Below are 14,711 nucleotides of genomic sequence, written 5' to 3'. Positions count from 1 at the left end.
AGCATATTGATTTGATATTTAACCCTTTAGGTACAAGGGACTATTTTTGGTCATTTAAAAGGAAAAAAATCTCATTTTGGGTCATGTAGGACACACAGATTAACATATACACTGCTGGCCAAAAGTATTGGCACCCCTGCAATTCTGTCAGCTAAGGCTCAATTTCTCCCAGAAAATGATTGCAATTACAAATGCTTTGGTACTAATATCTTCATTTATTGAAATGAAAAAAAGACAAAAGAGAATGATTTTTAAAAAAAAAAATTTTTTTTTATTGCATTTTACACAAAAGTCCAAAACTAGGCCGGACAAAAGTATTGGCAACCTCAGCCTAATACTTGGTAGCACAACCTTTGGACAAAATAACAACCGCTTCAGTTATCCATCAGTGAGTTTGTTACGATGCTCTGCCGGAATTTTAGACCATTCTTCTTTGGTCAACTGCTCCAGGTCTCTGAGATTTGAGAACCAAACACAGGTGTTCTATGGGATTCAGGTCTGGACTCATTGCTGGCCAGTCTCAGTGCTTTCTCTCAAACCGTTTTGTAGTGCTTTTGGGTCATTGTCCTGCTGGAAGACCTCTGAGGGAGACCCAGCTTTTCTACATTATGCTGCAAAATTTGTTGGTCGTCTTCAGACTTCATCATGCCATGCACACGGTCAAGCAGTCCAGTGCCAGAGGCAGAAAAGTAACCTTCAAACATCAGGGAACCTCTGCCATGTTTGACTGTGGGGATCATGTTTTTTTTTCTTTGAAGGCCTTGTTTTTTTTATACCTGTTGATGCATTTTCCCCAAAAGCTCTACTTTTGTCTCATCTGACCAGAGAACATTCTTCCAAAACATTTTTGGCTTTCGTTTTGGCCTGACTTTTTTACGGCTCTGGGTCAGAAGTGGGGTCTTCCTGGGGAGAGTCCCTTTTCATTCAGACGCCGACGGATCGTACGGGTCGACACTGTCGGACCGCGGGACAGCTTGAACCTGGTCAGATGTTAGTCGACGTTCTTTATCCACCGTCCGCGCGATCTTTCGTTGAAATCTCTCGTCATGTAGGGAGGTTAGCCACAGTGCCGTGGGCTTTACACTTATTGATGACACTGCACACGGTAGACAAGGGAACATTCAGATTACAGATGTCGGATCGGACGCCGATATGGGCAAAAAAATGCGCATCGGTATCGGATCGGAACACGGGAAAAATTCCGATCCAGACTTCCGATCCAGTTTTTGAAAGTCCGGTCCGGGTTTTCCAGCGCACCGATTTACATCACCCATTCCAGTTTTTGCTTGGGTTTCCCTAAAATCCGGTCCGCATTTTACGGCACACCTTCAACACACTACATTTACATTACCGTCTCCCAATTTACCGAGAGACTTTATCGGTAAAAATGTCAGCTGTGTGGGATCATTTCACCTTAAAGGACGACAAAGACGAAGAGGCAGAGAGCAACATATGCCACAATAAAGTCAAGCGTGGTGGTAAAGCTGTAAGAAGTTTTAATGCAACCAACCTAATCAAGCATTGAGCGAAATACCACCACAAACAATATGAGGAGTATGTTAAGAAAACCGAAGACAAAAAGAAAGGTCCTACGCAACTAACACTGGCTGAAACTTTTGCTGTGCGTGAGAAACTGGCACTCGACAGTCCCAAAGCCCAGGGAATAACAAGAGTCATTGCCGAAGAATTCATTCTGGATGACGAGCCATTATCTCTCGTGAGTAAAGACGCACCATCCAGCACGCGATTTGGCCGCTGAAGATTGGAGAACGATTCACAAACATCCAAATTCCGATTATTGAAATATGTCAAGTAAAGCGGAACTAATACACAGCGCGATCTTCGGGACGCAATCAGAAACTGACCGCATTACGTCCCGAAAGTAAATATAACTTGTCTTAGACCCGGGTAATGCCAATCCTCAACTCACAGCTTTGGCTCAACTCATGCCGCTGGATAGAAAACACAAGAATACCTGACTTCTGCTGACAGCCGCTACAAACTACGTCAACGTCGTTTTACTGGAGATAATAGATATCATATGTATATAGAACTAGATGCAAAACGACAGACTTGACTGCGTTAGCAAACACCCGCCATCTTAAAGCAGAAGACTTCCCTAGTCGGCTGTTGTGAACCTTCTAAGTGAACCTAATGAACTTTTTATCTAAAATACTCCTAAATCGGCAAAATCTTGACTTGAATCTATCTTCAAAACAGTTTTAAAACTTTCACATGTCGAAAGTAGACAGAAGGGAAATGATGGAATAACGGGAGCAATTTTAACAACTTAAACAGTTGATTGGCAAAATTAAATGATTTGAATGTAGTTTAAAGCTGCTGACACAGAATGGGGACTTGAGTATTTTATTTACTGTTTAACAATGTTAACTTGATACTGAAATAGTCGTTTATTTAAACCTGAGAGGCTTTTTATACAATTTTTGTAACTAATGCACGAAACATAAAAAGCATCTCATAGCTTGGGGGATTTGTGGGATTTTCCACTGAGGTTGTTGGAGTCTTTTGCTTTTTTAAGACAGTTTACAATATTATTTGCACGTTTTACTGACTGACTATGCCATTTCTGTTTGTTATTTATAATGTTTTGTGTTTGTCACTGAATAAACAGGTCAGTTTCTTGTTACCAACCGTTGTTTGTTATTCAAACTCACCTAATTCAGCTGGCTAGTTGTTATCAAGAGTACTAAAACCTTTTTCAACATGAGTCTGACAACTAACTAAGGAGGCTAAATAACTTGAAACTTTAACACATGCTCAGATGGGTCGGTATCGGTATCGGCCAATATCTGTATCGGATCGGAAGTGCAAAAACCTGGATCGGGACATCCCTAATTCAGATCTTTGGAGATGGACTTGTAGTCTTGTGATTGCCCATGCTTCCTCACAATTTTGCTTCTCAAGTCCTCAGACAGTTCTTTGCTTCTTTCTAACCCTAACCTCTTCTTTCTTTTCTCCGCGCTCACTTATCGCGGCGGGTTCTTGTCCCTATTAACCGCGAAAAACGATGGAATACTATACACTGTGGTCATGATGACTCATCCAAAGTCTTTCCAAACAGCTATTGAAGTCATCTAGTAAAAATTTCTTTTTTTAATATCGCAAACCCCCCAAAAATCGCAGCAATACTTTTTTCCAATATCGTTCAGGCCTAATTTCTACCAAAGCATTTCTAATTGCAATCATTTTCTGAGAGAAATTCGGCATTATCTGACAGAATTGCAGGGGTGCCAATACTTTTGGCCAGCAGTATATATATATTTCTTTTAATTAAACACTGACATACACACTGACAAAAATCAAGCATTTATTTTCTATTTCATATTGAAGGTATTGCTCGCCATTGACAACAGTAAACGTTCAATTCGCTCTAACTGGAGGACTTGACTGTCAATGCGCCTCTTTCAGTGCCGTTGCCGTTGGTTCATTCGCCCCTTCCAGTCAAAAGGGATTGAACGTTTCGTGCCGTCTATGGCGGCCAATGCGTCAAATGAGTTTGTTTACCACTCTACAAATCTGAAGGAGCGAACGGGTTGCTCGGGCCCGATATCCGACCGTGCCGACCATCTGTGCGACTTTGACCCGGCGGCCCGCCGTCGCGCACCTGCGTGTCGCGCAGCTTGTGTGGCACAGTGCGTGCGTGCGTGCGTACTTGTGCGTAGTACAAGTGAGTACTTCCTGCCGATGTAGTCGTTATTGCCAAGGTAAAAGTCTGACCTTTAGTTTCATTCAGGTGAGCTGTGTACGAATGTTTGAATAGTGTTTGTGAGAGCATTTCAGCATCTCGCCCCGAAGGCGCTGCTCCACCCCCTTCAAATTTCAGCGTTTGCACTTTTCAAGAGTGACTGTCGGCCAACGGGTTTTTTTTTTTTTTTTTTTTTTTTGTCTTTATGCTCCCTTTGTTTTTCTGGAGACGGATTAACGGCGAGCGACTGCTTTTGATGCGCGCCCAAAAAAGACAGCACTCGCGCTCGTCTTCGTTTTCTGCCTCGCGAGCGTCTGACCTTCAGTCTCATGTTTTGCGGGGAAATATTAGGGCCACGCGCCAGAGAAAAATGAATAGGCCAGTAAAAAAAAGAAAAATTGTACTAATCTGAACATTTTTTTTGTCCGTCGTCACGACGTTTAAAAACTTTCATGCACAAATTTTCAAATGTTTTTATTACATTAAAATAGAACAGGGGCCTTATTTGTCTTATAAATCTCACATAGTTTGGCTGCCATTGACGGCAACAGACGTCCAATCCACTTTAAGCGGGAACGATTTGGCGACATTGGTCCCTTTTGCATCTTTTCGACGTGTTGTAACATTGCTCGAGCCGAGACGACGGCGCCTCGACTCGTCTTCGTCTCGTCGGCCCTCTTCGGGCAGACGGGTGAACTGACGGATCGTTGGAGGAGGATGAAAAGGGAGACTTTGGTCGAAGGTGCGTGATAGAATTGGATGATCAAAGTCTCGTACGGCAGTGCGACTAAGCCTAAGGGCGCACATCCGCAGACCCGGCCGGCGTCGAGCGTGATTGATTCAGCGCCAGATTCGGAGAATCTGTGTCATCCGTCACCGTGCTGATCAAATGCCGACATAATTCCCCATCAAGGAAGCGGCAGACGTGGCAAACCTAATCTCATCATTTTTGAAATATTTGCTGTTAAGAACATACGGAAAACTGGGGACCTCATCACATCATCTGGAATCGCGGGCTTTGGATTGATTACGTTTAGACCTCATTGACTGGAATAGACGTCCGATCCGTTTGGACGGGGAGGGTTGAACGAACGAACGAACGTTCAGTCGCTTCCAATGGATTGGACGTCTAAAAGCGATAGTCATTTCAAGAGTTTTGAGTGGAAGCCGTCTCAAGGACGCGTGTTCACAATTGTAGGGTAAGTGCCATTTTGCTTTGGTAAATATGCTCAGTAGAATGAAAGTTGGACACCAATTTCACCTTCGTCTAATTGGAAAATTGGACAGATATGTCTCAAGGAACTCTGCTGTCTATCGAAGGAAAGCAAATTCCAGGGCTTAACACACTCTAACGAGGGTCGATCGCCGCTTCCGACTACCGTTCATCATTTTATTCCTTCTTAAGCGTGTAAATGCAATAAATGGATTCTTTTTTTGTCTGTTTTTGCAGATGCACCACCCCATTCAGATGAAGCCCGCGGACAGTGAGAAGTCTAACGGTGAGCGCGCGCGAGCACACGCGACAATCAATTGCATAGATGTACCCTGTTGCAGGTGCCGTCATCTTAGGAAGTAAAAGAAAGTCGACGCGCGCCAACGTACGGCGTGTTGAATTATTGAATGTTTGCGGCAGGTCAATCCGAGTTGAAGCATTTTGGCCCGCCGCTGAACCGCTCGCTTCCGCTCCCTCGCGGCGACCCGCTTTCTTAACAACCGCTCGGCAATTGATTGCGCCTCGCCGACGCCGCCCCTCCTTTCTCTTCATCGCGCCGAGGAAGTTTGCCGTCTCGCTTCCCTCAGAAGACGCGCCTTCGGGGAGTTCGGGAAACCGAGTCGAGAGGGGGGGATCGGACGTCTACCAATGGCGGTTGTTCAAATTTGAAGAGCGAGACGTGAGTGGCGGCGGCGGCGGCTAAACGGCGGAGCGTAGCGATAAGGGCGGCGACCCGAGCACGGTGGCGTCGCTTGAAATATGGCGCGGCTCGCACGCCGCGCGTCTCCTTCCGCTTCATGATCACGACCTGGAAATAAAGGCTGCGTTAGCGTGATGAATGCCTGCCGCTGGCTCTATTAGGCCACGCCGCCGCCGCCATCCGGCTTATAAACAACAAGTAATGAGACACGCAGAGTGGTAGAAAGTGAATGGAGTGGGCTAAAGTTAGCATGTTCATTACTTTGACCTCCTGAGCATTTGTTTTTGCAATCATAGATATATAGCCTACTGTATATGAGTGCTACAAGGCAACGGGAACAAACCGTCGTGCCGTTGACAAAGACAGACTTCTAATTATCCAATCGTCCCTGTATTGAAATGAGTTTGTAGGGAGTATACGTCCAATCCGTTTGAACTGGGAGTCTGGCGGCCAACGTTGCCGACCCTCCCGCTTCAAACGGATTGGATGTGTAGCTCTGTCAATGGCCAGTGAGTTAAGGACAGGACGCTCGAAATTCAATCAAGCGAGTACTGGAAAATGTCATTTTACTTCAAAATGCTTTTTATAACTTACTGTTTTGGGATCACAGGCACATTAACAATGTTTGTTCAAATCCAAACTGTTGTCAAGACTAGAGTAAATCACCTTTCGAGCCTGCCAAAGAAGTCTCCTGTTGCAAGATGGCCGCCGGTTAGTTACAACACCGTCGCTTGCGTTATTTTGTCCCACTCTTCAAGTGATTTCCTAAGTCATTGACGACAAAAATCTTGTTTACTAAAAAAAAAAATGACTGAAGAGGATTATTTTTGGAAGGTGTCGATATCTATGTTTGTGGTGGTCAACATTTCTAAGGACTGGAAGCCATGTTTCTTTTTCCACATAGTTTTGCCCAACCTGAGGCTTCTATGTTTTTTCCCCCACACTCATAGTGAATAGCTTGAATATTTTCTGACAGCTCTTCCTTCAAATAGAAGATTCGAACCCAGTACCTCTCGGCCGTCAGGTGTTTTTGCTAACCGCGAGGCGCCAAAAAAGCTCTCGTCTCATTAACGTCGCGAAGTCGACTCGCCGGCGTTCCCCGGAGGAGCGCGAGGAGACCGCAGGTGACGGCGAGGAACTTTGGCGGTCTCCCATCCGTCGCGCATTCGATGCTAATCCAATTCATTTTTAATGAGGCGAGTGTCAGCGCCGGGCGCGCGCGGCAAAGAAGCAGATAAGCGCTCTGTTGCACTCTGGGAAATCAATAGCGCGCTTGTTTATTTTGCTCCGTCGATTGTTTGCGCGTTTAAAAAAAAAAAAAAGAGAATGGAGATAAGTGGCGCTCGTCGACGCCGGTTTCCCACCCGTCGAGCGAATTTCAACGAGTCTATCGCCCGTAGACGTCCGATCCACTTGAAGCGGGAGGGAGGGCGCTAGCGGCTTTAAATGAATTGGACGCCGACGGCAGCCGACGAGATCCGGTAATTACCGCTGTTTTTTTTTTTCTTTTTTTCTTGTGCTTCTTTTTTGGTTCCGCCGCAGCGGTGGAAGACAGGAAGCTGTTCATCGGCATGGTGTCCAAGAAGTGCAACGAGAACGACATCCGGGTCATGTTCTCGGCGTTCGGCCAGATCGAGGAGTGTCGGATCCTGCGGGGCCCCGACGGGCTGAGCAGAGGTGCGTTGCGTTTCGGCGGACGCCGCTCGCCCGTTTCCGTTCGGAGGCGGGCCGCCGGGAAAACCTCCGTTCACGACGGAACCATCTGGAAAGGGTTCGCTCAGAGGTGGGGGAAGCACCATTTTGGCCAAATCTCAGTCCAAAAAGACGATAACGGATCAGGACTATTTGAAGGAGCAGTGAAATTTAGCCGGCCGGCCGGCCGGCCGGCCGGCCAACCAACCGGCCGGCGCTCGACACAGTCGAGACTCGCCTCCCACCTCTGGTCGCGCTCCCGTTCAATGTGAATTGTTGTTATATATCGGGGCTGCTGGGAATATTTTGGCTCTATATAGCATCTTTCCCTCTCTACCCTGACCCCTTTTTCCTGCCCCGCCCCACTCACCCCCCTTCCTCCACCACCACATCACTCCTGTACGTGTGCTTCACCTCCCAGCCTGAACTCACTGTGGTCCTGTCATCACTCGCTGAGGTTATACCCCATTTTTCACAAGCCGAGGATTAGAGCTCAAGACCCGCTCTCAATTTGGTCCCCGGTAGACGTCCGATCCGTTTGAAGAAGGAGGCCGACCCTCCCGCTTCAAACGGACGGAGCGATCGAACGTCGGCAACGGCGCCCAAAGAGCTGAGCTCGTCCACTTGTGCTTCCCGCGTTTCCCCCTTCCTCTTCCTCCTCCCGTCACGCCAGCTTCCGTGTCATCTTGTCAGTCGCGTGTCGTTCTGGTTGTCGTGTAGTTCCGGTGTCGTCGTTCTGGATGTTTTACCGCGGCTCCGACTTTCTCAACGTGCTCCACGCTCTCTCCGTCCTCCGAGAAAAGGCCGGTAGCAATTTGTCCTCCCCGGCGCCGCGCTTTTGTCCCGATCAATATTTTAGACGCCGGGCTCGCACTTAGCGGCGAGTGAAAAGAGGAGGAAGTATTTGGCGGCTGAATAAACACCCCCGCCAGGTTGGCAAATAAACAGCTCCAAAAGCGAACCCCCGCCCGCCTCCCTCCCTCTCGAGCCGCTATTAAAAATCGCGGCATCAATCAGAGGAGCCGTCGCGCTATTAATAAAATATGGATCGTACCGCCGGCGGGCCGAGGGAGCTAGCCTACTTTCACGGAAGGACCGTTTGCTTCCGCGCCACCGGGAGGTATTTTTAGTGCTGGAAAAGTCCAATAAATAACCAGGTCGGCGCTTTATTTAGCCTCGTCCGACGACTTTTCCAAACGTCGGCGCTGAATCCGGAGGGGGGGCTTCATCCGAATCGAAGCGGGACGCCAAAACGGCTAACCTCCATTGTTTCCGTCGGCACCAAAATGGCGGAATGTTTCTCTGATGGTCTCCCGCAGTCGACTTTCTTCCCAAACTTCACGTTGCAGGGACTTTTCAAATCCATTTTCAGACTCCAAATGTCTGTGCGTAACGGGGATTGAAATTTGATAGAGCTGGCCGGCAGGAATTCTTGTCCTACGAAGTGACTTTGAAAAATTGCGGCCTGAAATTTGGTAGGCTTGTCGTACTCCCAAAAATTGCGCGAGGCTTTTCTGGTGGATCGGTGACGACGTCGCGACCGATCCGATGCTTCGGATGGCGGAGAGGTGGAGCCGCGTGGAAAGAGGGCGGGGCCGTGGCTGCTCGTTTCCTGCTGTTGTTGCTATAGCGACCGACAACGCTCGTTGTCCCGTTCTCTGTTATTTGGGTCTCTTGTGGGTTTTTTTATAACGACGACGTGTCCAACCCTTTTGTCTTGTTTTTGTTCTTTCTCGTCTTTCCTCCTCCTCTTCCTGCCCTCCTTCTCGCTGTCCCACCATCCCTCCCCCGTCCCCTCCCCTCCCCGCCAAACCTCCCCTCCCCTACCCGCCCACCTCCTCCCTACAGGATGTGCCTTTGTCACGTTTTCCACCCGAGCTATGGCACAGAATGCAATCAAAGCCATGCACCAGTCTCAGACGATGGAGGTATTGTACCCTCTCATCTTGTATACTTTGATTATTTGTGCGTTTGCCACTTTCCCTGAACTCGATGGCGGTCAAACAATCATCCGATACCACGTTTGGAACCAAACTTTTTCAGCATTTCTTCTTGAGACTTTTTTTGTAAGTCGATTCACGATCGACACGCCGAGCAAATTTCGCGTAAAACCGTCTTTGGGGGCTGAATTTTGAAAATAATTCCGTCGGGTCCGACCTTGTGAAGCTATTGCAGTTTTATGACGTATTTTCGCAAAGATCACCGTCATGCTCCGCCTAGGACAAAAATGATTGCGCCGTGTATCGTAGAGTCATGTGACAAAAACTAGGCGACACATGTACGAGAGCAAGTGCATCAAAACGTCATCTTTTTTTCCACTTGGCGATGCTTCACCCGCCTTGTGGGGGGAAAAAAAAAAAAAACCTTTGACACAAAGGAGGAGGTTGCTCAAGACCTCATCAGCTGCACCTTAATGGGGGTCCCGGATGCCGCTTATTTTTCTTTTGTGCGCTCGGATGGGTGACAGGCCTGCCGTTGGTAGAGAATTACACGAGTGAGTCAGCGCTAATAACAGGCTGTATGTGGCATTCAAACCCCGACCCCCCACATCCCCCTTAATAGGCGCGATCATAATAATCACCCTGACCATAAGATCCACCTACTCGGAGAGGCTTTAATGATGTTGTCAGTCAGCATTGTGCCAAATTAAAGTTTTTTTTGTATTTTTGTGGGGCCTTCTTAAATTTGACACAATGAGACAATACAGCATTGAGAGAAAAATCCTTATTAAAAATATATCCTAAAATGTCATTTTGTGGGGAAAAACGGATAGCGATGGTCAACCGAAACTTGTTGACGCAACCGCTTGTTCTGAAAACATCCTAAATGAGATTCACACGTGGTCAGTGTTTATTTTTCCAGGAAAACTAAGCATTAAAAAACTGGCTCGCGACCTTCCCTCCCAGGTGTGCGCGGTCGCACATATCACGGTGTGCGTGCGTACGCGTTGACAGGCCCGTCACTGTCATATCCCGCGTCTCATTACGCCATGACATTCAGGCGGGCGCCGCTCGCCGCCTGAATGTCACGTCCTAATGAAAGCGGCTGCCGGCGAGACAGGTGATCGGTCTCGCCTTTTTCCCGGGCCGGCCAATCGGCCGGCCGCCAACATCGGGCTCTTCCCGTCGCGGTCGTTGCGTTCATCGCCAATGTCTGACGGGCTTCATTCGGCCACCCTTTGACTCGGGAGCAAACGTATGGATGATACGCGTTGCGTCATGACCACACAAAAGTGGAGAAAAGGCACCAGACATTTGGCATTTTGGTTCACATGGGTCATTTAGGGTTTTTCTTTTTGACAACGATGTCATGACACTTCCAAAGTATTTTTCAACACATTGGCTGCCATTGACAGCGATCCCCGTCCATCCAATCCAGTTCATTCATTGGCCCCCTCCCAGTCCAAACGGATTCACCGTCAGTGGCGGCAGGCGTGTTCCCAATTTTACCATCATCTCAGGAAAAGCCATCTCTCTTAATTAGAGTGACTCCCGCCGCCGGTCCAAATCACTCAATCTTCCCCTTCGACCCGTTACCGCTCTTTCTCGTTTTCCCGGTCACTCGGCGTCCGATCGCGCTACCTCGCTCGCGCTCATGCGGGCACGCGTACGCGGCTGATGAAATAGTGGGGAAAAGTCGGGAAATCGCTTTCTGGACTCCGAGATAACCGAGCCCTCGTGGGCCCCACCGGCTTTGGAGTCTGGCGGGCTTGAGTAGCGCGCGCGTGTCGTTTGCCTGTTATTTCGCTGCCATAAAGAATACATGATATTTGTTTTAATGGGCCTCCCTGTCTTTTGTACAGATTATTTTGGAGGTCCCTGAACTCCACACGTGCCGGACAAATGATATTTTTTTTTGTTTTTCTGTTTGATTTTTGTTTCCCGTCGCTCGCCGGCAGGGATGCTCGTCCCCCATCGTGGTGAAGTTCGCCGACACGCAGAAAGACAAAGAGCAGCGGCGTCTGCAGCAGCAGCTGGCCCAGCAAATGCAGCAGCTCAACAGCGCCACCACCTGGGGGGGCCTGACGGGACTGGGCGGGCTCACGCCGCAGTATTTAGCGGTAAGAACTAGAGGCGTGAGAAATTTCCGATTCTTAGATCATTCCCGATTCGGCCGTAGAAGATTCGAGAACGGTTCACAAACATCCAAATTCCGATGATTGAATTATACCAGGTCAAGCGGTACTAAAACACAGTCAACGCAGTCTTCGGGACGCCGTGGGGAACGGACCGAGAGGACACATCGTGTTCAACTCATGCCGCTAGATACCGTATTGGCCCGAATATAAGACGGTGTTTTTTTGCATTGAAATAAGACTGAAAAAGAGGCGGTCGTCTTATATTCGCGGTCTGACGCAAGATGGCGCCAGATATCATTGAAGCGATGTTCTGTCATGACAGATCTCCGCTACTCTCAAGTTTAACCAGTTTGCTTTATTTTAGTGCAATGTTTTTCCTTATTCAGATTTGTTTCAAGACGACTTTGATGGTTAATGCAGTTATTGCAATTTTGTTGTTTTAGCACAATAAATTGGTTTATTTACATTTCAAATGTGACTGCTGTTTGGTTTACATATTTAAATGTTCAGATATTAAGATTTGAATGAAGCAAAATAACATGCTTTTTCTCTCAAATATATTGTTATAATCATTTGTTTCGGATGTACTGTCATTATTTTCTGCATAAAAATGAATTTGGTAGTAAAAAGTCTTTTTTTCAAACTTGATTCTTAAAAAGGAGGGGGTCGTCTTATAATCAGGGCCGTCTTATATTCGGGCCAATACGGTATATAAAACAATAATACCTGACTGTGGCCAACAGCCAGCCGCTACAAACAGAGCCCAGTTGCTAGTTGCTAAAAACATATGGCTATGGTAGATATAACATAAATGTAGAACTAAATGCAAAATGACAGACTTACTGGCGTTCGTCAACAGCTGCCATCTTAAAGTAGTAGACTTCTCTAGAAGGCTGTGTTGTAGTGAACCTAATGAACTTTTTATCTAAAATACTCTGAAATCGGCAAAATTTTGACTTGAATCTATCTTTAAATGATGAAAGAGTTTGAAAACTTTGACATGTCAAAAGTAGACAGAAGGGAAATTATGGAATAACAGGAGCAACTTTAACGGTTGATTCACAATTCAATTTTATTTGTATAGCCCTAAATCACAACAAGGTTGTCTCCAAGGGCTTTGCAGAGGCAATATGATACACAGTCAGAAACAGCAAATGAAGTCAACAAAGATGAATAAATAAAGTTCAAGTCCTGGCCATCCCCCATCCTTGGACCCTCCATGTCGGCAAGGAAAAAAAACTCTTTGGGAGAAAATGAGAAACCTTGGGGAGTACCACAGTCAGGAGAGATCCACTCCCAGGACAGATAGACAGGATGCGCCAGGACTGCTAATGGGAATTAGCAAACAGGGTTTAAATCTGTAAAGATGCAGTAAAGTAAAGGAACAAGAAGAGGTCCATCTAGCCAAATGAGACGGGGGTGGCAACAAGGACGGCCATCCAGCCAGGGATCCGGATAGTCAGGAGGCTGCAGCTGAAAAATAGCTCCAACCCCTCAAGGGGGACACTAGTGATGAAGAGACTACTTAACTAGTCCCAGTAACATTGGAAAATAGAAATAAAGTAAGACAAGTGGTAGGTAGAGTGAGAAAAAGGAGATTCAATTCAATTCAGTTTGTATAGCCCTAGATCACAACAACGCCGTCTCAAAGGGCTTTGCAGAGGCAATATGATACACAATCAGAAACAGCAAAGGAAGAAACAAAGATGAATAAATAAATTCAAGTCCTGGGTATCCCCCATCCTTAGACCCTCCATGTCGGCAAGGAAAAACTCCAAAAACTCCAGTCTTCGGGAGAAAAATGAGAAACCTTGGGGAGTACCACAGTCAGGAGAGATCCACTCCCAGGACGGATAGACAGGAACCCCAGGACCGCTAATGCAGGGGAAGTTACAGTCCGTAAAGATGCAGTGGAGTAAAGGAACAAGAAGGGGTCCATCTAGCCAGATGAGACGGGGGTAGCCACGAGGACGTCCATCCAGCTTGGGGTCCGGACAGTCAGGAGGCTGCAGCTGAAAAATAGGGGAGGGGGGAATGGGGACACTGGGTGACTAGTGATGAAGAGACTAAACAACTAGATATTAACATTGGAAAATAGAAATAGAGTAAGATAAGTGGTAGGTAGAGTGAGAAAAAGGAGATAGAACTCAGTGGCTGTACTTCCCCCAGCTTTATAGCTTCTAGTGCAGCTTAGACTAAACTTTGAGTCTACTCCGACTTCAACTAGCCTGACCATAAGCTTTGTCGAATAGGAACGTTTTTAATCTAATCTTAAATGTGCAGACTGTCTCGGCTTCTTTAATATTAGCTGGAAGCTGATTCCATAAAACGGGCTTGGCGGCTAAAGGCCTCTAGCTCCGACAGTACTTTTAGAGACCCTGGGAACTACCAGTAGACCTGCATTTTGAGAACGAAGTGTTCTGTTGGGGCGGTATGGAACCAGAGCATCGGTGAGATGAGATGGCCCCAACCCATTCATGGTCTTAAATGTAAAAAGGAGGATTTTAAATTGAATTCTAAACTCGACTGGAAGCCAGTGAAGGGCCTGGAGCACAGGGGTGATGTGCTCTCTTCTATTGGTTCCTGTTAAAAGTCTTGCTGCTGCGTTTTGGACAAGCTGAAGACCTTTTAGAGAACTTTTAGGACAAGCAGCAAGTAGGGAGTTACAGTAATCCAATCTCGATGTAACGAACGCGTGAATTAATTTTTCTGCATCGCTTTTAGATAAAATGTTTCTAATTTTGGCTATGTTGCGCAGGTGAAAGAAGGCCGTTCTGCAAGTTTGTTTAATGTGAGCTTTAAACGATAAGTCAGGGTCGAATAAAACTCCTAGGTTTTTAACTGTGGTGCTGGAGGCTACACTTACATTGTCCAGAGTGACTATTTGGGCAGCTAAAGAGTCTCTCACACTTTTTGGGCCTATTATAAGGACTTCTGTCTTTTCAGAAGATAGATAGATAGAAGATAGAACTCAGTGACTGTACTTCCCCCAGCATGATAGCTTCTATTGCAGTTTAGATTGAACTGTGAGTCTAATCCGACTTCAACTCGCCTGACCATAAGCTTTGTCGAATAAGAACGATTTTAATCTAATCTTAAATGTGCAGACTGTTAATATTAGCTGGAAGCTGATTCCATAAAACAGGGGGGCTTGGTGGCTAAGACAGTACTTTTACAAACCCTGGGAACTGCCAGTAGACCTGCATTCTGAGCTCACAACATTTAATGAATTGAATGTAGTTTAAAGCTGCTGATACAGAATGGGGACTTGAGTATTTAATTTACTGTTTTTAACTGTTAATGTGAGACTGAAATAGTAGTT

General features: G+C 46.6%; 1 protein-coding gene across 8 annotated transcripts in view; it reads left to right on the top strand.

Moving 5' to 3' along the window:
• The window catches only part of celf2 (cugbp, Elav-like family member 2), a 70,502-nt gene that overhangs the window by 43,555 nt on the left and 12,236 nt on the right, over positions 1-14,711 (top strand). For 7 of the 8 annotated variants that reach the window (XM_057854693.1, XM_057854692.1, XM_057854691.1 and 4 more), the window contains 4 exons: positions 5,157-5,205; positions 7,162-7,296; positions 9,160-9,239; positions 11,210-11,371. In XM_057854693.1, coding sequence (XP_057710676.1) covers positions 5,157-5,205; positions 7,162-7,296; positions 9,160-9,239; positions 11,210-11,371 — 426 coding nt within the window. Of the gene's footprint in view, positions 1-5,156; positions 5,206-7,161; positions 7,297-7,732; positions 7,769-9,159; positions 9,240-11,209; positions 11,372-14,711 lie in introns of those variants that run through there. The other variant, XM_057854698.1, reaches the window with a different exon arrangement.

This window comes from Corythoichthys intestinalis, chromosome 13 (assembly GCF_030265065.1).
Source record: "Corythoichthys intestinalis isolate RoL2023-P3 chromosome 13, ASM3026506v1, whole genome shotgun sequence".
In the NCBI taxonomy this organism is placed as follows: Eukaryota; Metazoa; Chordata; class Actinopteri; order Syngnathiformes; family Syngnathidae; genus Corythoichthys; species Corythoichthys intestinalis.
The sequence above is the reverse complement of the archived record's forward strand: the minus strand, read 5'-3'. Positions and strand labels throughout refer to the sequence as shown.